Source organism: Schistocerca cancellata, chromosome 5 (genome assembly GCF_023864275.1).
Source record: "Schistocerca cancellata isolate TAMUIC-IGC-003103 chromosome 5, iqSchCanc2.1, whole genome shotgun sequence".
NCBI classification, from domain to species: domain Eukaryota; kingdom Metazoa; phylum Arthropoda; class Insecta; order Orthoptera; family Acrididae; genus Schistocerca; species Schistocerca cancellata.
Genome location: NC_064630.1, coordinates 457,410,697 through 457,434,314, shown reverse-complemented (window position 1 = coordinate 457,434,314; position 23,618 = coordinate 457,410,697). Strand labels below are relative to the sequence as shown.

At 43.0% G+C, this 23,618-nt stretch overlaps 1 protein-coding gene and 1 non-coding gene across 5 annotated transcripts in view; one reads left to right on the top strand and one right to left on the bottom strand.

Moving 5' to 3' along the window:
* Positions 1-23,618, bottom strand: part of LOC126188244 (neural cell adhesion molecule 2) — a 612,074-nt gene that overhangs the window by 122,054 nt on the left and 466,402 nt on the right. For all 4 annotated transcript variants that reach the window (XR_007537838.1, XR_007537839.1, XM_049929802.1 and 1 more), the window contains exon 10: positions 17,165-17,467. Coding sequence is in view for 2 of the 4 variants with exons in the window: in XM_049929802.1 (XP_049785759.1) it covers positions 17,165-17,467 (303 nt within the window). In the remaining 2 variants the exon portion in view is untranslated. The remainder of the gene's footprint in view (positions 1-17,164; positions 17,468-23,618) is intronic.
* Positions 13,253-13,336, top strand: Trnap-ugg (transfer RNA proline (anticodon UGG)). Its single transcript has one exon. It is a non-coding gene; the product is annotated as a tRNA-Pro (tRNA).

The window sequence follows — 23,618 nt, the reverse complement described above, 5'->3', positions numbered from 1 at the left end:
TTTAAATTGGTCTAAACTTGTAAATACTTTGATATGTCCTGTATCCTTGTAAAAAGAGATCTACGGATGAATAAAGCTACTACTACTATGATGTTGCCGAGAATACCAATTTTCAGGCATTACCTCTCACTAAGGACAACGAAATGCCCAACGGCCTTCGCTTAACGACAGAGAGCAGCTGCGTTTTCGTAGAGTTATCAGCGCTAATAGATAAGCAACTGCGAGAAATAACTGCAGAAATCAATGTGGGACGGACATACGACGAACGTATCCGTTAGGACACTGCGTCGAAATTTGGCGTTAACGGGCTATGGCGAGCATCTTTGAAAAGAACACATCACCTGCAGCGCATCTCCCGGGCTTGTGACCATATCGGTTGGACCTTAAACGACAGGAAAATCGTGGCCTGGTGAGATGAGTACTGATTTCAGTTGGTTAGAGCTGATGGTAGAGTTCACGTGTGGTGCATAACCCACAAGTCATGGACCCAAGTTGTCAACAAGGAACTGTGCAAGCAGTTGTTGCTCCATAATGATGTGGGCTGTGTTTACATGGAATGGACTAGGTCCTCCGATCCAACTGAACTAACCAGTTACTGAAAATGGTTATTTTCGGATACTTGGGAACTATATGTAGCCATTCTTGGACTTCATGTTACCAAACATTGATGAAATTTTTATGGATGACAATACGGCAAGTCACCGGGCCACAATTTGTAGACACTGGTTTGGAGAACATTCTGGACTATTCGAGTGCATGATTTGGTCACCCAGGTAGCCCTACATGAACATCAAGGAACATTTGTGCGACATAACTGATAGATCAGTTCGTACACAAAATCCTACACCGGCAACACTTGCGCAAATTATGCACGGCTATAGAGGCAGTAGGGCTCAATATTTCTGTAGAGGGCTTCCGACGACTTGTTGAATCCATGCCACGTCGAATTGCTTTACTATTCCCGGCAAAAAGAGGTCCGATAGGATTATAGGAGGTATCCCATGCCTTATTACCTCAGTGTATGTTGTCAAACAGTACATGTACATGTTTGTACGAGATGTGAGTGCAGTGGACACCAGGTGATACTGAAAAAGCCACGGAAGCCTGCAGGCTTACGTCTTGTTAGTTTGCTACTCTGTAATAAAAAAAAGACTGAGTGAACTATTCAGCGATGAACTGGAATGGATGTCTTGAGAACTCCGTCCAGACCAAATGCCTCGAACAATGACGAAAAAAAAAAAAAAAAAACCGGTTGCGGCAATCGTTCTAGAGGAACTTCGAGTCTCGGACCAACAGTAATTTTTAACTCTTGCCACTGCATTGCCACAACTCCCTGTGAGGCTCAAGTCGTTATTTCCCTCCTATCTCTTCACCGTTTCCATTCCATTCCTTTCACTATCATTATTCATCGCTCTCACTCGTTTGTCACCAATTATCGGAGTATGGTCATCCAAAGGCAAGTGCTGGTAGTCATATGCGACATGGATGTTATGAGAAGTTGCCGGAATAGAATATTATCTGAGCGAGAAGGTGGCGCTATTCTAAAAAATTGTAACTCTGAGAAACACGTTCTCTCGGATTTGGTGGATGACGGCCCTGGAACTCAATCTGCTATTTATGTCTACAGAATTCGCGGGCAAATTGGATTAAGTGAACTGGTTGACGACCGCTGGACTTATTTGACTAGCGTTGTATGTGCATACGTTACGAACATTTACATCTATCCGTTGTGATTCTTATATTAGGTGTTTTAGGGTTCAACTACTTTGATTTTATATTTTACCTGGGTGACCTATGTTGCTAAGGGTTTCTTCCTCTTTATATTACTGTCATTCTTGCTTGGCAGGTTTGAGCCCTATTCTTTTAATTTACTAATATTTGTGCTGCAGGACTAATTTAACTGCTTGTTATTTTACTTGAAGCGTGGTCGGCGTTGTTGTTTAAATTTTATTCAGTTGAGATATTTGTAAACAATGCAGAGGACTAGTACTACAAAATATGATGATCATTGGTCTTTTCGTGTTACCTAAAGAATTTCATATCCTCATGGAAGACGTTAACGTCATCGGCTACACCTATACTTTTACTCTCCACGGGTCAAAGTTTAGAGTTCACGGCATAGCCGGCAGGCTTCACAAGTGCAGTATAAGACATTCTTTATCCGGGCCTTTTCCTGCCACAGCCGAAAGAGAGACAACAGTTTCGACACTGTCAACCTGTTCAAAAGCCAATATAAAACAGAAAGGAAGTGAGGCGTATCTGTGTTTTTAGGTCGAAGTGTTTGTTGCTCCGAGCTCATTTCGGCAGGAAGGCCTCCTGCCAGGCTCCTGTTTGGTCGTGGTGGTACTCAAGTGTGCCGCTAAGAACCACCGGGAGAGGCGGGGCGGTCATTGTCTGTACTAATGGTGCACTCCGGCCGATTGCGCTACGTGCCGCCACGTAGACCGGCTAACGCAGACCTGTGGCACCCTCAGCGGGCCATCGCCTCGGCACTGTCCATGACGTCACGTAACTCAAGCTCTCGAGCTCGCCTCGGCGTTACAAGACGTACGAGAATGGCGCCCTGGGGCGTTAGCGGCTCCGCCGTGATTAACTTTCCCTGGTTTTTGAAGAAGTTTATAGTACTCCCACGCGAGGCCACCAAAATTTAGAGCTGAAATAATTAAATTCCGCCGAGGAATGGAGATAAAAAAGAAAAATCTGAGAGATAACGTACAGGCCATGAAGGGGAACTTGAAGAGCATAATTAAAGTATATCTGCGGCAAGAGGCAAAATTAGCGGCCCATTAACGGAGAAAACTTTTTTTAGAGCAGAAAGACGCTCCACTTAAGCAAAGAATCGATGAGGCTGAAGGAGAATGAATGGAAGGGTTGCTCGAAGAGATGAAAAAGTACGCGTTTCCCTTGTTATCCCAATCTCGCGATTTCGTTTCAACGAGGGTTTCAAGAGGGAAAGCTAAAGTACTTTATGTAAACGGAGAGTATGTTGTTGAAGCATGCAATTAAGAACCCGTAGCTACTCTGCACACTGTAATATAAAATGAACGATGTAGAGATGTGTGTAGCCGCCATTTCAATAAAGAATGACGAGAGTAATTCTGAAGCCTGAAATTAGTAGTGAGTTTCTGAGTAACATTAATGTATGAAGGAGAATATTTCGAAGTTAATCTTTTTCAGTTCGCAGAAGCTTGCAGAGACACACAACTTCCGAGTGACTCTTCCGACAGTTCCTACTATTTTCCTTAAAAAATTAAAAAAGTTGTTACTATTACCTTTTATAATTCCCTACACGGCAAAGAATTTTCATCATTTCGTTGTTCATACAATCATTTTTAGTTCACTAGTGGTAAAATAAATACGTCAGTGTACAGAACACGAACAGAGCCTATCGTCTGTATATAAGACAACTTCAGTAAAGTGCTATTTATACCAGCGAGATAAAAGACTTATTCTAAATCATGTTTATTGAAATTACAATCGAGTACAAAATATGTACATTTCATCGTCATAAAACCAGAAAGATGAACTTTAAGTATGCGATGTTGGTCTAACATGCCTGTAACATATTGGAAGTTATAACAAGACTAACTGTACTTCTGTTGCTGGAATTGTCACATTTTCCACCAAAGAATTGTTATTTAGAGTGCAGTTATTTATTCGTTGCATTCAGGCATTAGTTTCCCAGCTAAATAGTTGACAATTAAATTAATTTTTTTTTTCAAATATTCTACGTTAACACAAAACAGAAGAGAAATTTGATTTTGAAGCTTTATGGTGTGATAGAGACGTAAGATAATGAAAGCAACATTTCCTTCATTTCACGCTCATAGTGCTACCCGACTGCCAGCAAAAATTCTAACGATTTCGAGGGATTGAAAGAATACAGCGAAAGTTTTTCAAGGGCTTCTTCGTTCATGTTTTATTGAAAAATAAATAAATAAAATTAAAAAAACTTAATTTCTTAAGTACGTTATGGAAAAGATGGAGGTGATGATGATGATGATGATGATGAGGAGGAGGAGGAGGAGGAGGAGGAGGAGGACAGACGAAGAACGAGAGGGACACTGCAGGTCTGGCTTCAGATTGGCATTACAATGATTTCCTCTAATATTAAAATGTACTCCATCTTCAGGTCACAAGTTACCCATCGGGACCATCCGACCGCCGTGTCATCATTGAGGATGCGGATAGGAGGGGCGTGTGGTCAGCACACCGCTGTCCAGGTCGTTATGAAGGTTTCCTTTGACCGGAACAGCTACTATTCGGTCGAGTAGCTGCTAAATTGGGTCACGAGGCTGAGTGCACCCCGAAAAATGCCAACAACGCAGGGAGGCCCGGATGGTCACCTATCGAAGTGCCGGCCACCACCGACAGCGCTTAACTTTGGTGATCTGAAGGGAACTGGTGTATCCAAGGCGGCAAGGCCGATGTTTTCCTCTACTATTAGCCAGTACTTAATTGTGGTACATAAACGAGTATTAATTTTCGGTTTACACTACTTGAAAATATGTAGTCACATTCCTATCAGTGGTATGAACGATTAGTAGAAGACTTGTAAATTTAATGGTGGTTTCCAGAAAAAAGTAAGGTGAATTCAGTGGCTGTTCTCAGACCATAACCAAACTAGAAAGTGGAAAGCCGAAGACGAATAGCCGAGTAAAGGAGGTAACCAGTGGAACAGTTAAATGCAAGCAAAGCTCCGTGTTCCCGCCCTGCTGGGCCAATCGGGACCGTCGTGTCAACTTCTGCCACCGCGGTCGATGGATACGGTAAGGAGAGATGTGTGATCAGCACACAGCCCTTCCAGTCGTTTTCGGCTTCCGTGATATTGGTGCCACTAATTCTCATTCAAGAAACTCCTCAGCTTCCCTCAAAAGGCTGAGTGCACCCCGTACCAGTCTTCCTGCCTAGGAAAAATAGTTGACAATACCGGAAAATGGAATCGGGACCTCTGCGCAGCAGCCAGAAACACTAACCTGCTGAGCTGCGGAGGAATATATCCAATGCAACAGATAGTAATAAATAAAAAATATCAGCGTAGTTTTACCGTAAATACAACACGAGGATATTTACGGGCTATGGACACGAAGTAACTGGCGTGGAACATGGGACTTAAGAAATTTCTTGGACTTTCGGCATTCTGCGATCACAGTGTTCAGAATGTTATGTTATACACTTCCGTGACCAACCTCTCCTTTTATATAGATTCATATAAAAATAATATTCACAGTAATTAAGTACTAGTGTAAAATTACTTGCTGAGCAGATATATAATGAATCTGTTACAGACGCTCCATGAGATGTTCATTCTATTTCATTGCTCTATGATTAACTCTAGATGTATGCTTATTAGGCTTGTTTTGTTTTGGATGGCTGTAAGTTTGAATCGAGTTCTGTCTGAAAATATTTTGATTTATATACGAAATTGTGTGTAAAACTTTGCAAAAAATTGTAAGAAGGAAGCGAATGAAGGATTACGCCAATGTTGACCAAGGAATTATTTGGATTCAAGAACCAAGTGACTAATAAATTGTCCATGTTGGTGAGGTTACACTTCAATTCTATGCCTATATAAAGGTTCCAGGTGAAGGGCGAGGTATAACAGGGAGACGCCAGTTCAGCGGACGAGAGTGCAGCACGAGAAAGACGACTTCCATAACGGGACACACATTGCACTGTGTATAGTTCACCGGCTGAATTAATCTGTTTCTGCTTCAGGAAGATAGAGAAAAGAAACATTCATTTTATAACAAGATTGGAAACTGGCCTACTTACTATAAGAGTTATAAAGGTAGGATGTTCTAATGTACTGAAAGAATGTTGCATAACCGACATTATTGTCATCTGAGCTGAGTCGTAAAACTACAGTAGACTACCACAGACTATTACAAGTGAGGTAAACAACGGTAGTTTTCCTAGTGGCTTTGGTCGGTTAGGCTTGTAACTGCTTTGCCTGTACGTTGAGTGCGTAGCATACCTATAGGGCATTACCTAATTTCTATCGCTTGCTCTATGTTATTCCACTGCTGAATATGCATTTTCGGTATGGTACAAGTCCAGTCATTCCAGGAACGTAGATGTTGCTCTAAATAAGTCTTGCCGGATTATCACGTGTTGCTTATTACCCACTCCTGTGGACCAACTCCATTGCCTCGCTGGCATAGCTCCTCCTGAAACCAGACGGGAGGTAGCTGCGAGGTATCAGAAAAGTAAGGCCACAACGAAGGAAGCCCATCCACTATATGGTCGTCAGCCTGCACATCCTAGGCTGAAATCAAGAAAGAGTTTCTTGACAACTACTGAGGCTCTCATCGAGAATCCACATATGGCAAGGATCTCGCGATGGTGGGAGAAATGTCGGTATTTGGGAGAATGGATGGTTCCAAAGGAAGAACGTCCCCCTGGGCATTCGGAGAAGTGGTCAATATGGAGGTCTCTCAGTAGATTACAATCAAACACAATGAGATGCAAGACCAGTCTACGGACTTGGGGTTTCTCTGTGTACTCAATTCTTTGCCAGTTTGGCGTTGAACAGACTAACAGACATTTCCTTCAGTGTTTCTCATCACCAACTGTGCACTGTGCACTTTGCAAGACCTTATGAGAGCTACACCAAATGCACTTGACGTGTCCAATTACTTTTGTGTAAAATTATGTCAACACTTACGTATATATATATATAATTTCTGTACTTTTGGGTGACACAATAAATAAATAAATCGCTTTGTTTGCATATACGTTCAGTGCCATACTAAATTCCTCTAGAAACCGGAGATGTGAAACTTCCAGAAACTGAGTTAGGATACAAAAAGGGCTGCGTAACCAACGGAACATTTTTGTTCTTCATCGTTATCCTCCTGTCTGTTACTTAAAAGTGAAACTGTAAATATTTAATTCAGGTTTTATTCACAAATCGTTCATTTGTTTCACGAAACCGAAGCTTGTTGGAGATAAACTTTTTTAAAAAGCTATATGGATTTATTATATAGCCCTAGAAAACGCAATTTCCTCAGAAATAGGTAAAATAAAAACAGACTGAAAAACAATGGCACATCAAACAACGAACGATTCATTACTTCGTAGAGCTTATATAAAACGTGTTTCAGTTATTCGCAAACAACTCTCGCACTTCTCAGTAATAACAGGAAACTCTTGTCTTTGATCATAATGAAGAACATTCTATTGAATACAAATATGACCAATAATAATAAATATAGTTTTATGTTTGTGCTTATAAACTGTGCTTCCAGCAAAAGAATTGCTGCTGTTACATACCAGCGTAGAAGTTAAGCGTCCAACTAATTTTTATTACTTATAAAATACAATTTAAATTTTGTAGTGGTATAGAATACACAATGGACTATCACTAGACCATGTGCGGTCCTAATTATGTAATAAACAAACAATGAACATAGAGAAGTCGTCGGCTCCCAATTTCTCTCTCACACACTCACTTTCATTTATGTTTCTTCCCCTACGACTGCTACCAGCACTACGGTAACCCTACCATTTACCATGTCGAATCTACATCTGAGTAAAGGCTTTAATGCTGCTATATACAAGCTAATGATCATTTACACATAATGAAAGACGTACGAAATAGAACGTAAGTGAGAGGCTCATTTGATAGATAGACCCAATGTGTCATTCCGTTGAATCAGTGCATTGTTTTGTTTTGAAGCATACTCATAGTAACTCCGTGGGGTTTCTGAGTGATTTCATGCCAGCAGATGAAGAACTAGAGTTTCTCTTCACGTAAAAAGTCTTGTCTTACTACTCAGTACCCGTGTATATCTATTTATGTAATTTATATACCACAAAAACAATGGTGGTTTACAGGAGGACAATGTCGCATGTCGAAAGACAAGTATTTGGTCATTGGGTAGAAGGAAATTCTGAAGATAACTTGACGTCTTTCATTGCAAGTTAGACTGTCGTCGTACATATTTGGGAAATTGGTGAACCATGCATTCGTGTTTGGCCTGTTCTTATAACAACACGACATAACAGGATGGAATTATACACCTGCTGATGACGTAAGATCATTGATAATAACCATTCAACACGTGTTTCTCCAAGCGGTAGGTTTGAAGCTTGTGTTAGAAGACATATTGTCGGCAGAACGATAATTTAATTCGCCGCAAGTGCTGTAGTTGGGATGAAAAAGGACGTAGTGCTACACTGAGTCACAGAATGGACGGCAAATTCATTGATCAGCCATACTTACTTATCCGGACTGCACTATGTTTCAGTCATTCCTTCGCCATATAATGAAAATGTAATGGACATATACACACAACCAGCTGAGAAATTTTTATACCAATCCACGTTCTATTAACAGTGAATCATCACTTTTGTCCGTGGAAACTGGTAACCACATTAGTGTGACCGTTGAAATACGTGCGGGATTGTGTATTTAGGTTTGTTTTACTATGAGGGAAGAATTGCTGGTTCGAAATCGACCTGTGGATTTTCTACGTAAGGTAATTGCTACGAATATGTCGCGAAATCCGCCTTGAAAACTGCTCGTCGGACTGGAAGCTTTATTTTGTGAGCACTAATAAGATAAAAATGATCACAGAAACTGATTTATTTTTTGAGATTTACAATTAGTTACATCTTTAGGACAGAACCACAGACATGCACCAAAACCACATGTGTAAACACCACAAAGTAGCGTACAAGCCTCACAAATTTACCAACGGCACATGATCTCTAAGAAAGGAGTAGTTCATGAACTGTTCTTCCTGAGAACCAGATGTTCGTGACGAATATTCTGCGTCGAATCCCGGACCTCTCCACAGAGGCATAGATACAAACAGCTAGTCTGGAGGCATTCGAAACTGCTGGCGGTGATGCAATTGCTGGGAGGTGATTTCTGTCCTCTGTGGCAGAAGGAGACCTTATTCTCGAATTTAAGCGTTTCCCTTCCTTTCGGGTTCAGAAACCACTGCTAACATTAAAAACGCAGCACTACATTACACAAGATTTCATCGTGCAAACGCATGTGTGATACGCCAACTCGAAAACCGATTGTCGGGACACTAGATCAATATCATCATGTTTCACGAGAACTCATGAGTCAATGACATTCTGAAAATGCTTAATTAAGCTAAATCAGAATGCGGCAGTATGTGGGCAGTATCGTTTCCCACGCAATATGAGTGAGCATAATAGGGAGGGCAGATTATACTTCTACTCATTGTTCATCTATCTGTAGGCTGCACCGTGCTTTGTGAGGAGTAAATCTAAACAAATGGGTAGATACGTAACTGTATCGTACAAAACTCAGTTTTATGAAAGCTTAAAACAGACAAAGCTGTGTCTTTATAGGCTGCTACTGAGTTTACAGAATATTATTTAGAGATATCCCAGCAAACCGCTTCATATTGCTGGTGACTCTTACTTCGTGAACACAGATCAAAGTGGAAGAAATATGGAAGGAAAGAAGGAAAGAGTCGTACTGTATTGTTAGCTGGAAGACCACGGCAGGTAAGTTCAGCTGGCTAATCAGAAAGCGCTTGTCCTCCTGGTGCTCTTTCCTCGTTGTGCGTGAGGAGGGTTTCTGTTGAGTGTTGGTAACTGTAACGGTTGATTACATATTTGTCTCGTATTGACCTCTAACGTAAGGATGCTTGATGGTTTGTATTGCCCTATAATAAACTAGCATTAGCAGAACATGTACACATTTTTACAGACGCAAGCCATCAGAAAGTAAAGTTCAAGACATGTGATTACCGTTGATGAAGGAAATTTTGACAACGATAGTCATTTCGAATTTAATTTTTTAACCTTTCTACTGGTGATGAAGCAACGGCAAACGAGTCGTATGGTTAACTAGAAAAAAAAATTCAGTAAACTTCGAAGTCTGTCCAAGCGCATGCCGCAAATGCTCGTTGCGATACCTATTGCTTCGAACTGTTGTCCCCAAGTGCTTCATATCTATAGAAAGGCTGTCTAACAGCTATGAATATTTGTAATTATGTTGAAGAAAGACACAGTTTGACTTATTTAGTGTGTTTCATTCGAATAATCAGTTTCGGCCCTTGATGTACATCGTCCTCAGATCCAAACATCTAAAGAAAGACAAGTACATACGAAGTGACACATACGGTGTCTTTCTTCATTATGAAGCCTGTAACAATTAGGTATGGTCAAACGTTCAGGAAAAAATCGCTCAAAGATAGAGGAACAAAATATATTATATGTTCATGGGTCCAGGAACGCTTTATTTGCGTATTAGAGATCAATTTCTACTTCTGTTCATAATCGCCTTAATCATGTGAAACTCAGCTCGTTTGAATCGTATTTAACGAACAGAACGCAAAATGTTGTACTGAATAATTCAAACAATGCTGGAAGGAGAAAAACTTTTAGTGACTCCGGATAAATCACGAAGGGAGTCCAAAAAGGTTCAATTTGGGCCTACTCCTGTCCCTCGTCATGGAATGTCAGAATTTTCGCGAAATTGTGCAATTACGTCATCAACAAAGATTTTCTCTCAACGACTGTGCTGGCGTTGTTGGTGAATGTTTGTTAGGATTCAAATGGTTCAAATGGCTCTAAGCACTATGGGACTTAACATCTGAGGTCATCAGTCCCCTAAACTTAGAACTACTTATACCCAACTAACCTAAGGACATCACACACATCCTTGCCCGAGGCAGGATTCGAACCTGCGGCCGTAGCAGCGGCGTGGTTCCGGACTGAAGCGTCTAGAACTGCTAGGCCACCTAGACCGGCGTTTGTTAGGGCTTGAAGCACTTCCACCCAGGCTTACCGGAGAAGCTTACCATGCTTTCTTTGAGAATATTCTACCTGATCCACTAGAATATATGCCTTTGCCAGTACGCGCTTCATGCACAATTTAATTGCTCCACATTTCAATGATAATGTTCGTCGGTTTCTAGGTAACAGATTCCGTGACACATGTACAGGAAAAGGTGGACCAGCTCCTTGGCCTAGACGCTCCCCCCACCTAAACCTTCAAAACGTTTATTTCTAGGAGCATTTGAAAGCCCTTGTGTACAGAACCTCGGTACAAGATGGACAGAATCCTAGTGCCCGCACTGTGGAAGGCTATGGAACATTACACATTATCCAAGAATACATCAGCGCGTTAGGGAGTCAATGCGACGGCGGATTGACGCAGGTATCCTGGCTAACGGACAGCATTTTGAACATTTGATTTAGGTAAGTGTTTCGTATTGTGCTAACTTTTTTCCTGTGTGTTTCCCATGATTAATGTTGTTCAAGATTCGTTGAAACTGAGCTCCAGCATGGAACTCAAGCCTTTCCGGGCCCATTACCGTACAATATATTTTCTTACTCTACGAGAGAAAACTAAGCCGTGGTTGCTCGTACTGGTCATGTTTTAGATAGAAGTTGTTCTGTTTGGTATCCAGCTGTTAGCGTCGACTAGGTGGCGCGCGGCGACCGAGGGAGTGTAGTGGCGAGTACGGGCGGCTAATGAGAGAGAGAGAGAGAGAGAGAGAGAGAGGACCCGAAATGAGCAGAGACACGGAGTGCTTCTCCGTGCGGCCGAGCGGTTGGATTTGGCATTCGCTTGGCAATAGTGTAATGTGGAGAGGCTCGTGGTGGTTCTGTCGTAGCGCCTTCTTGAGCGTTGCCATGTAGAGGAAGATGCTTTGGTTCCTCCTTCGTGTTGGTCAATGTTTCACTTCTTGGCTAGCTAGAAAGTCAAGTGTTTCTTATTGGGGTACTGGCTGATTATGTGAAGGTAGTCTCTCACTCTATGCTTATAAATAACTTCTGCTTTTATCTGCAATTTTGTTCATTGTGTCATTTATAAAGTGACTTTTAAACTGTTGCATGAGGTTTGGGCCTCAATATATTCTATTTAAAACTTGTTTAAAAAGTAGTAGGAAAGAAAGAGCTTATTTCCTTGCGCGTGATATTTAAGCTGCCTTCTGAGCTGTCGTAAACTTTATCTTGACCAGAAAGGAGCTCTTTCTATGCTACTGACAGTAAACAGTGTGCTAGCATTTTCCGTTTTTTCTAATGTTAATAGTTATTGTGTTTTAGTATTTCCACAACTAGCACTGCTATTCCCCAACTAGCACTGCTAGAGTCGTTGCGTACTGGGACGCGGTCCGATTGCAGCTTCTGACGCTCTAGGCAAGTGTTCGTTTGTACCCGCCCGTGTATTGGGTCAAGAAAAGCAGGTTGAAAACTATAAGCAATTTTGGTATTAACCGTAGCACGCTTATTTGCGCCTTTGACTATTTAAATGTCGCTTATTTTAGTTTAGATGTCTGAGTTTCTCTGAAGGCTAATGCTATTTCGCATCGCTAATATTACTAGAGGTATTAAAGAACTAGAAACCCGCCTCGACTGCGAAAAAAGCACCTAGTGTTTAATTAGGTTTCGGCGTAGATAACTACACCTTCTTCAGAACAATAAAATCCACAAGTGCCTAAGAAGACCTTTGTCAATGATTAAAAGAACACCATGGCTATACTTTTATAAACGAAAAAAGGGGAACACAAACAGTACATATGTACAAAGTCTAAACCGTTACTTAACTTAGTGGTGTAACCTCCACCTCACACCCGCCTATGTTCGATGGGCCATGACCCGCCATAAACTGCAGCTACACAACGTCGCTCACTTACACGCTCGACCCGCTACCTATGCACATGCGCAAGACAAGGGAAGTTACTTGAAAGCGCATGCGCATACGAATACGTGAAAGTTTGTACATGGGTCGTGGTTAAATAGCCCTTGTATTCCCAACCGTGGATCAACGTATATCAAAAAATAGAATGGATAGAATAAGTGACGAGCTAAATAGGAGATGAAGCTTAAAAATAACCGCACACAGTTGCTTATGCTAGGAAAGAAACATATACGAAGCTATCTATGTCAACAGTAGGAACTCTTAAAAACTATTCCTAAAGCCAGTAGTTAGCCTGCGGGGGGGGGGGGGGGGGGGTCCTGAGGGAACGTAATCTAAGGACGTCGTGGTAACAAAGACATAGGGATAAAACGTGAGGTTCTCAACGGGCTAAAATCACCTTCATCGTAAAAGGAAACTGAGGAAAACAAGAAAAAAGAAGAACAGCTTGACCAACCACGCTCGCCAATCAGCGCAAGCATGTGAAAATCCCCAGATCATCAGATTTACAAGTATGAAGAACAAATTAAAGGTGCTAAACCTTCAAAAAATTTTCTGTTTCTTAGTAGGAGTTGGTCGTTAGGAATATTGTCTTTATCATGTTGCAGATAGCCGGCCGGAGTGGCCGAGCGGTTCTAGGCGCTACAGTTTGGAACCACGTGACCGCTACGGTCGCAGGTTCGAATCCTGCCTCCGGCATGGATGTGTGTGATGTCCTTAGGTTAGTTAGGTTTAAGTAGTTCTAAGTTCTAGGGGACTGATGACCTCAGCAGTTAAGTCCCATAGTGCTCAGAGCCATTTGAACCATTTTTGAACCATGTTGCAGATGCTTAAAGACCTGCATTTCTTCCAAAACATCCAGTTTTAAGCCTTTAACCTCGGCATGAAGTAACTCGATATTAACTGGAGGGCTCGGCGCATGAGCCGTTTGCACAAGGTGTTCCGCATAAGTAGAGCCCTTAGTACCGTCACCACTTCTAGTAGGAATATACTCTTTATACCTGAGACCCAGAGCTCGTCCCGTTTGCCCGATGTAAAATTTTGGACAATCCCCGCATGTAATTTTATATACTCCTGATTGGGAAAGTTTATCGCTCTTATTGTGCAAGGAGTGGATTAAATTCCTATGTAAACTACTATTAGTAGAATAGGCGACTCTGAAATTATGGGCTCTGAGTAAACGCCCCAATTTGTAACTTATAATGCCTATGTAAGGGATAGATATCGTTGCCACTTGTTTATCATCTAACGCATCCCCTAGGTTGGAAGACGTCGAATTATTTTTATTTACTTTCTTGTTATACATCTGTCTTACCAACTGAGGCCTATAGCCATTATTTATAGCAATATTCTCAAGTGTGACCAGTTCAGTTTCTACCGCATCTGGTGCAAGAGGGATAGCTCTAACTCTGTGAATATTAGAATGAAAAAAGGCCATCTTATGGGCGTACAAGAATACATAGACAAGACCGAAGCTTTTTCAATGACAAAGGGATAGTTACGCTTAACAAAGATCCCAGTATTACTCTCCAAAAAGAAATTAGAGCTGGGATGCAATATACTAAAAATTTGATAGGAGATTCCGAAAGAACCAACGATTGCTGACGCACTGCAATGTTGAAGGTTATTACTAGAGTTGTTTATCTTGTGTACCTATCTTTTTCACGACGCACGGTGGCCGCGCGGTTTGAGGGGCCATGTCTCGGATTCATTGCTCCTCCCGCCGCAGGTTCGAGTCCTCCCTCGGGCATGGTTCTGTGTGTTGTTCATAGCATAAGTTAAGTTTAAGTAGTGTTTAAGTCTAGGGACGGATGCCACTTGAAAATATTTTGATTAGCAAGTTGTCAGTAAGATGCATAATTATCTATTATATGAAATGGCTGCCGTTGTTTTACCGTCGCTTAGGCAACAGATTTTTAAAGTGCACTGATATCATGTAAATTATCTGCTGAAAAGTGTCATTAACTGCTGATTCAAGGTGCAGCTTGTAATTACGACAAACCTAAGAGACATATTTTCTCTTAATTCGACCATAAAAGTTATTAATGTACTAATGTCAGAGCAATGATTAAAGCAAGGGAGTAAATATTAACATTGATTTATTACAGTTATTTGTAGCTTTCTTTAATTGAATGTCTGGGAACCTGCCAGATCTACTCTCTATTTCCTATCGAGTCTGGTAGTGAATAATTATTATACGTTAACTAATAATCTTTGATCCGTACTACAGGTGCGCCTGAGAATACTCATCTTATTTAGAAACTTGAGTGAGGTTACTCTGTTGGTGTGTTTTAACTTATCTCAGTATTGGATTTTGTATCACAATCACGGCCGTCGTTCAGTGCCCCAGGACAGCACCTTCATGTATAAACTGATCACGTCGCTCCGACAGGAAACGAGGCCGCTGACGCTGCTGCCAAAGCTGCACACCTCGTACCTCAGCCCGCTAGTTCTTACATTCCCTCCGATGATCTCTGTGTTGCCGTCTCTCAGCAGGTCGTGTCACTTTGGTATCACCACTGGTTCTCCATTCATGGAAACAAGCTCCGCGTTATTAAGCTTCTACCAGCGGCTTGGACGACCGCCTCTCGGCTTTCTCGATTGCGTATCGGACACCGTCTTTTTAGCCATCGCCATTTGTTAAGTGATGCTCCCTGACAACTCTGTGTTCGGTGCAGTCAACCTTTGACGGCCTCCCATTCCCTGACGGAATACCCTTTTTTTTTTTGACCACTTATGTTATCGTTTGTGTTTGTCGTCTGAGTTACCGGCCATTTTAGTGAACGACGCGCGGGCTGTCGACTGCGTTTTACTTTTTATCCGTCGTAGCGATTGGCGAAGACCATTTAATTTTTAGTTCAGGACCTCCGTTTCTCTGTGGCGTATTTGCCCTGTTGTCACGACCAAAGAAGTATTAATTGTTTTTCTAATTTTAAAACTCTTGTACTTTCACTACTGTTTCTGAGGTTATCTCATTTTTTTGAGTATTAAAGAGTGGTTTTTCCAGGGATTAGTATTTTGATTCTTTAATAATGGCAATTTATTTTTCTGTGGCTTTACCTCGGACGATATTGTTAAGTGTGATTTCGAGTTGTTATAAATCTGAGACCACCTATTGCTCGCTTGGAAAGTTAAAAAGGTGTACATGTAATTTAAAGCTGCTAAAATTTGAGTCCACTCACTGTTTTCTTGGACAGTAAAGTAAAAAAGGAAACTTCTAACTTTGTTCTAGTCCGAAATGGTTACTGTCAATCGTTTTAAATTCTGAGTGTGAAATAAAGATGTCGCTCCTGTTGTGATAAACCTTTTGCATTTCTTTTATGTTTTCGTCTTATTTAAAGGCGAAGAGAAAAGATGAAGCGGTAGCCCATCATAGAGCCTGTGCCTACCGTCAGGTATTTTTGATTTCCATTTGTTAAAACACAGAGGATTTTTTCTGGTACCAGTAGGAGGAAGGAAGGGAGGATTCGCGCTCAGCTAGTGAACGAGTGAGAAGCACGCCATTTTTAGCAAGTAATTGTAGACCGCCATTTTGGGGTCGCTATGAATAAGTGAGGAGTACGTATTTCTTATGTGCACCGTTTAGAAAAATACAGTATTGTTTTATTAATAGAAATGTCGTGTGAGTTGTTATTTCAAATAGTACGATAATTACAAAAACTGAAGCCCACCTGTGTACTTTGGAAAACTACGAAGATCCGATAAGCCTAATGGGGACACGGTCAACACTTCAAAGGTGAACACGCCGAGCAAACGTAGCATTATAAAGAATGGTAAGCACAAATCTACAGCGGAGAAAGAAACTACTTCGCCCTGCCAAATAATATGAACTAATACGAACTTATTTCCAGGCATAGCTCAGCTTATTGTGCTTGTCATTCATGCCGAAAAATTAATCTCATTAATTCAATACATTTTAAAAAGCCACGCATTTCAACACTTTATTATCATCTATTCCATCATTTTATTATATTATAAAATGGCGATACTGTTAATGGTGAATGATGAAGATGATGATGATGTTTGGTTTGTGGAGCGCTCAACTGCGCGGTCATCAGCGCCCGAACAAAGTCCCAATTTTTACACAGTCCAATAATTCTTTTTACTCAATCCAATCTAGCCACTGTCATGATTGACGATGATGGAACGATGAAGACAACACAAACGACCAGTCCTGCGGCAGAGAAAATCCCCAACCCACCCGGGAATCAAACCCGGGTCCCATGATGCAGAGGCAGCAACGCTCGCCACTAGAACGCGAGCTGCGGACATGGTGAATGATGTTTTACGAGTAGATTACCCCTTGGTCCAGTCCTTCCACTGAACGGCATTTGATAGCACCGACCTAGGCGCAATTGCCAGACTCAGAATCTATCCTGAAAGTCTGGCCACACCTTTCTGTTACGCCCTGTATTTCCTGACTGCTTCAACCGCCCCTCTCTCCATCTTCGGGCCCTAAGTGTGGTCTTTGTCATGCGGCTCGCGTTATTCGAAGGCACGAGATGCAGAGTGCGCGCTGGTACCGACCTGTGAACTTGGCGACGCCCTTGAACGTGACGGCGTCGATGACGTAGGCCTCGCTGCGGCCCTTGGCGTTGACGGCGTACAGGCGCACCTGGTAGCTGGCGCCCGCCTCCAAGCCGAAGACGTCGAAGGCGGGCGGCGCGCGGCCCGCCGTCGCGTTGCGGCGCAGCTGCAGCTGCGGCAGCTCCAGCACCTCCATGAGGAAGCTCTGCGGCAGCCCGCCGTCGAAGCTCTCCAGGCACTCCACGTGCAGAGAGTCCGACGTCTGGTTCACCACGGTGCAGTTCACCAGCGGGAACGGTCGCCCTGTGTCAAACACGCAGACCCTCCGTTACACGGCACACCAAACTTTCCTCAAAATTGCACCTGCGCTGTTCGTGCAACGGCTGACTAGCGCTCTCTGTGGCTGTAAATATAGAGTGCTGAAAAGTTACTAACTGGGACGAGACACGTCAGCATGAAACTGTACAGAATGTCCTCAAAGTGGATATGTTTTTACGAGAGTTGACAATTTCATTATGCGCAGAATATCACGATCTGGCAACGGCCTTGCCGCTTTGGATACACCGGTTCCCGTGAGATCACCGAAGTTAAGCGCTGTCGGGCGTGGTCGGCACTTGGATGGGTGGCCATCCAGGCCGCCATGCGCTGTTGCCATTTTTCGGGGTGCACTCAGCCTCGTAATGCCAATTGAGGAGCTACTCGACCGAATATAGCGGCTTCGGTCAAGAATAGCCTCTTACGACCGGGAGAGCGGTGTGCTGACCTCGCGCCCCTCCTATCCACATGTCCACCGAGGATGACACGGCGGTCGGATGGTCCCGGTAGGCCACTCGTGGCCTGAAGACGGAGTGAGTGCATAATATCACGATGACTTGGTTTCGCAGTGGCATGCTTCGGTAAAGCATTCTCGGTTTACAAGTCCCGTCATTTAGCATAAAACACTCGAGCTTTCGATAGATGTCTCCACCATCGAGATCAGGAGTTAAAAACCGCTGAATGTCGGGGCTGGCAAGGTGTTCTGGCAGTACAGCTGTAACGGCAGCGTCTGGAATCTCCCAGAGAGGGTCAGAGTGACTCATGGGCGGAATAGAAGTTGAGCAACTCTCAGCAGCTCCGAACTACTTAAACCTAACTAACCTAAGGACGACACACACATCCATGCCGGAGGCAGAATTCGAAGCTGCAGCCGTAGCGGTCGCGCGGTTCCAGACTGAAGCGCCTAGAACCGCTCAGCCACGTTAGTACACAAGGCAAAGTTTATTTCTGTCGACAGCCTTCTAGAGTCTAAGTTCCACAGTGTTCAGAGAAAATAGTCAGATAAGGGAGAAATAGCTGGAGCTTTCAGGTGCCACCGACGAAAGACGCCTAGTGAATCCGTGCAAGAGGATAAACCAGCCGGCCGGCCGTTGTGGCCGAACGTTTCTAGGCCCTTCAGTCCTGAACCACGCGGCTGCTACGGTCTCAGGTTCGAATTCTGCCTCGGGCATGGATGTTGGCTTGGCTTGGCTCTGAGCACTATGGGACTCAACTGCTGTGGTCATAAGTCCCCTAGAACTTAGAACTACTTATACCTAACTAACCTAAGGACAGCACACAACACCCAGCCATCACGAGGCAGAGAAAATCCCTGACCCCGCCGGGAATCGAACCCGGGAACCCGGGCGTGGGAAGCGAGAACGCTACCGCACGACCACGAGATGCGGGCGGGCATGGATGTGTGTGTCGTCCTTAGGTTAGTTAGGTTTAAGTAGTTCTACGTTCTAGGGGACTGATGACCTCAGATGTTAAGTCCCTTAGTGCTCAGAGCCATTTGAACATGAACTGAGACCTGTGTTCCGCCCCGCCTCCAAGATAAGAGCTTTGTAATCCCATATTGCTTAGAGCCATTTGAATCATTTGAACCAAACCAGCTGCAATATTTCCACACTGTGGGAGCAACTAATAGCAAGATAGGAGAGTGCTGAAGAGAATATACTGAGACCAGTGTTTCGCCCTCAAGATGAGAAATATCTTACGCCCCGTTAAAGACAACATGGTAGTATTTGTACGGATCAAATGTTAGCATTGTCGCTGAGTGCTGTGCACAGAATTTAAGATATATCGAAAAAAGGGGACTGGAGGAGTCGGTCGTGGCTGAACATCACCTAGAAAACGGCCATAAAATACAGTTTTAAAAGCCAAGAGTTCTGGCTCAAACACGATCATATTGTGATTCTGTTATAAAAGAAGCATCTGAAATTAGAATAAACAGTTACAATTTTAACAGAGGTCGGGGGTACAGACTTAGTAGGTTATCGGGGCAGACTCTGAACACTGGTCGAAAGCAAAGACGTAGACTTAACGCTTGTTGGAACGCGGGAGCGGTATTTCAAACTTGCTCCAGCTACCCGAGCCATCTGAAATCATTCTGGCACACTCTACAAGGTTCCAGACGCTGCCAGTACATGTATGTAAGGGGAACACAGTGCGAGCCCCAGCAGTCACTTTAATTCCTGATGACGATGGTGGAGACAGCTATCTAAAGCTCGGGGATTTTTTCGGAAGTGACGCGGCTTGTATGCCGAAAAGGTTTTATTGATTACTATGACTTGCCCAGTTCTTCTCTTTGCGTCATTATTTGATCGCTACCTGAAATTTACAACCAGGGTGTAAATGATAATGTAGAGGAGACCTACAGTTTGATATGGGATACTGCGGTCTTTCGAGCCGGGAAACCGCCTCAAATTGGCTCGCAGAAGTCACCAAAGCTACAACAAATGCGCGCCACTCTAGTTTTCAATACCCTTGGCTCTCTTACGTTACTGACATTGTTAATTCAAACTTTGTTGTGACGGTAGAGAAAGAAAAACGTCTTTCGTAAACATTATGCAAGAACTAATTAGGTTTATAGTTAGATCCAAAATGAAGGCTGACAAGCACAGTAGTTTCATAGTAAAACTATACAAACAGAACAATTATTCATTAATTTTACAGTTTCTAAATTCACAATATTTCGACGTATGATTTATACAAACGTTATTTTGCGTCTTGTGTGCACAAGAACAAGTGGTTTTTAACATTCAAGGATGATTTTTGTCAAAATCTCGCGTATCGTTCATGCAATGAAGCTTGGGTGGTTTTGTAGGCCAATTTGAAACAGTTTCCCGGCTTGATAGACGACAAGTATTCTTCACCAGTTTGTTCGTTGTAAACAGTTATCGTTTAAACTCATTGTTCAGGGTAACGCTAAAGTCTGTTAACATTCGATACTTCAATACTTCACGGAATAATGTAGGCAGAGAGGTAAAAAGTGACAAAAATTTTTGAAATGACATGTTGGTTTCATTGAAACAAAAATAGTGCACAAAATGACCTAAAGACGGCGCTTTACATGATACAAAAGCAATAATTAGCATAGCAATTGATTAACAAATACCATGTTCTCCATAATAAAGGCTCATCATGTCGGCCGACATTCATCAACAATTCATCTAGTCGAGAGACGATGCTATGAACTGCACTGCACGGCATATCAGTAGGTATGGTGAGAAACTGCTGTCGAATGCTGTCTTTTAGCGCCGTAATGAGGTCGATCGATCACGATAATGATCAGGTAACCATTACTCACACGGACTGATGTCTGGGGACCTGGGAGACCAAGTAGCTGCTCAACACGTGAGCCTCACCAAACGATATGCGATACATGTAGCAATATGGGATGCAGAGCGATCATGCACAAAATTCATGCCTTCTAGCAGGTGTTTATCTATCAGCCTAGGGATGACGAGGTTCTATAACATATCGGCGTAATCGTACCTATCAATGTTTACGCTGACAGTTTGAAATGCAGCACTCTACGTTTCCTCGAAGAGAAACGGTTACGTAGTAAACCGACACAATACCGTGATTTTCTCGTCATATAGCGAGGTTTTCACGACAGTTCCAGGATCTTCGGTGGACAATTTTTGCAGCTGTATGGTAACTGGCCTTCGCAGTATGAAATAGGCTTAGTCTGTCCATAGTACGTTAGGCAACCAATCGTCATCTTCCCCAAATTTTTGAAACAGTCGCACCGCAAATGTTCTCCGCATCACATAGTAGGTGGGTATCAGTTGATGATAACGGTGGATATTGTACTGTTAGCTATGGAGAGTATGCCTTAGTGCTCTCCAAACAGTAGTGGCTGGTTCAAATGGCTCTGAGCACTATGGGACTTAACTTCTGAGGTTATCTGTTCCCTAGAACTTAGAACTAATTAAACCTAACTAACCTAAGGACATCACAGACATCCATGCCCGAGGCAGGATTAGAACCTGCGACCGTAGCGGTCGCGCGGTTCCAGACTGTAGCGCCTAGAACCGCTCGACCACTCCGGCCGGCCCAAACAGTAGTGCATGGAATGACAGTGCCATGTGCGATTTTACAAGCCGTGACTTCACCATGCGGAGATGAACGCGTTGATGTCTCCATTTCTTCCTTAACCGTCCGAGTTGGTGTAGCACATGTAAGTGGTCGTCCACTATGGGGCAGATTGACTAAACAATCCATGGCTTCGAACTTCTTGATAATTTTCTTCACAATGGCACTTGCCACAGGATCTTTACCCGTTCGGATACTCTTCCTATGGAGATAGGATCGCACAGCTGCGTAGCGGATCCTCAAGTCTGATATTAAAGCTCCACCTACAATGAGTTTTTATGTGATGTCAGTATGATGCGACTGCTGGCGCACCTGACTCTTTCTCTCTCTACAGCTCACGATCCTCACGCGGCGTCACTGGCGTGTTGCTGTCCAGTGCCATCTGTTGGCCAGTTTTTGCACTCGTTTTTGGTTTCAATAAACATCATGTCATTTCAGGCATATGTCTCAATTTTTACCACTCGACCTACAGTGTTCCATGCATTAGTGTATTTTCAACCGTTAACAATCTTTTGGATCAACCTGTATATACAGAGTGAGACAGAACTCGACTTTCAGAGTCGGTAGCATGGACGAAGTGTGAGAAAAGGGTAATGAATATGAGCCTCCCTGGTTCGTCTGACAAAGATTGGGACGGTATCTGTGGCGAACAAAACACCTGAGCCAGATGAAGTCGTTCGCCCTGTTTCAGAGGAATACTCTCCCTGCATGGTCTGGGCATTCTCAGAGGGTGGGATTACTGGTTGTTGGGAGTTCCAGAGGGATATGGCTGCGAAGGAGGGGAAGGTATCCAGTGTGTGCATTTGTGTACGTACAAGGAGGAGTCATCCCAGATGTAGAATGGGTGCTTCTAGATGCCGTAAAGGGTACAAGGTTCAACCAAATGTAGGTGGTGGCTCATGTCAGAACTAACGATGTGTGTCGCTTTGCATTGGAAGAGATTCTCTCTGTTTCGGGTGGATAAATTAATTGGTAAAGAGTACCAGTCTTGACTGTGAGATAGAAGCATCTGTCGTCCTCTGGTACAGAGCCAAGTGGAGGGTCAGAACCAGAGGCTCAGACAGTTCTGTCGCCGTTTAGGTTGCGGATTCTTCGACTTATGCCACTGGGCGGTGGGTTTCCAGTTTCCACTAAATAAGTGTGGAGTCCAAACACGCAAGGAATCGGCTACACTGGTAAAGGGGGTTGAGTAAAGAGGACTGAGAGGTTTTCTTAAGTTAGAGGGTCTTGGGAAAGTGCAGAAAGGGCTTCAGTCGCAAAGGGTGCAGGGTGAACACAGGAGGAGGGTAGACATAGGAACAATGAATACTGTAGTTGTAAACTGTGGTAGCTCTGTTATACAATTATAGTTGGTGGTCACGTCTATCTACCCTCGATATGTTAGCGAAAATAGATGTTTAAAGTCGATGGTGGACATAAAACATAGTCCGAAACCGTAGTTAACGCATTTTAAGAAAAATAATTTGAACAACTTTTTCAGGCGCCCAATCGAAGTGTACATGGTTGCGAAAACAAACTTCACCTCTTAGCTACATATAACCCTGACCAAGTAGGGAGCATCGCGACACATACAGGGCTTAGTGACCACAAGGTCGTTGTAGCGAGACTGAATGCCATAACATCCAAACCCATCAAAAATAAACGCAAAATACATCTACCTTCAAGAAAAGCAGATAAAGATTCGCTTGACTCCATCCTGAAACACAGTCTCCATTCTTCCAATCTGAGTACGCGTAGATAGGATGCTGTCTGGATTCAAAGAAATAGTATCGACGGCAGTAGAGAGATATATACCAAAAAATTAATAAGAGATGGTACTGATCCCCTTTGGTACACAAAACAGGTCAGAAGACTATTGCAAAAGCAATGAAAAAAGCACGCCAAATTTACAGGAACGCAAAATACCCAAGACCCGTTAAGTTTTATAGAAGCACGAAATTTAACGCGAACTTCAATTTGAGATACTTTTAATGGTTTCCACAACGAAACTCTATCTAGAAATCCCTATAATAACCCATAGAGATCCTGATCGTATGCAAAGTACGCCAATGGCAAT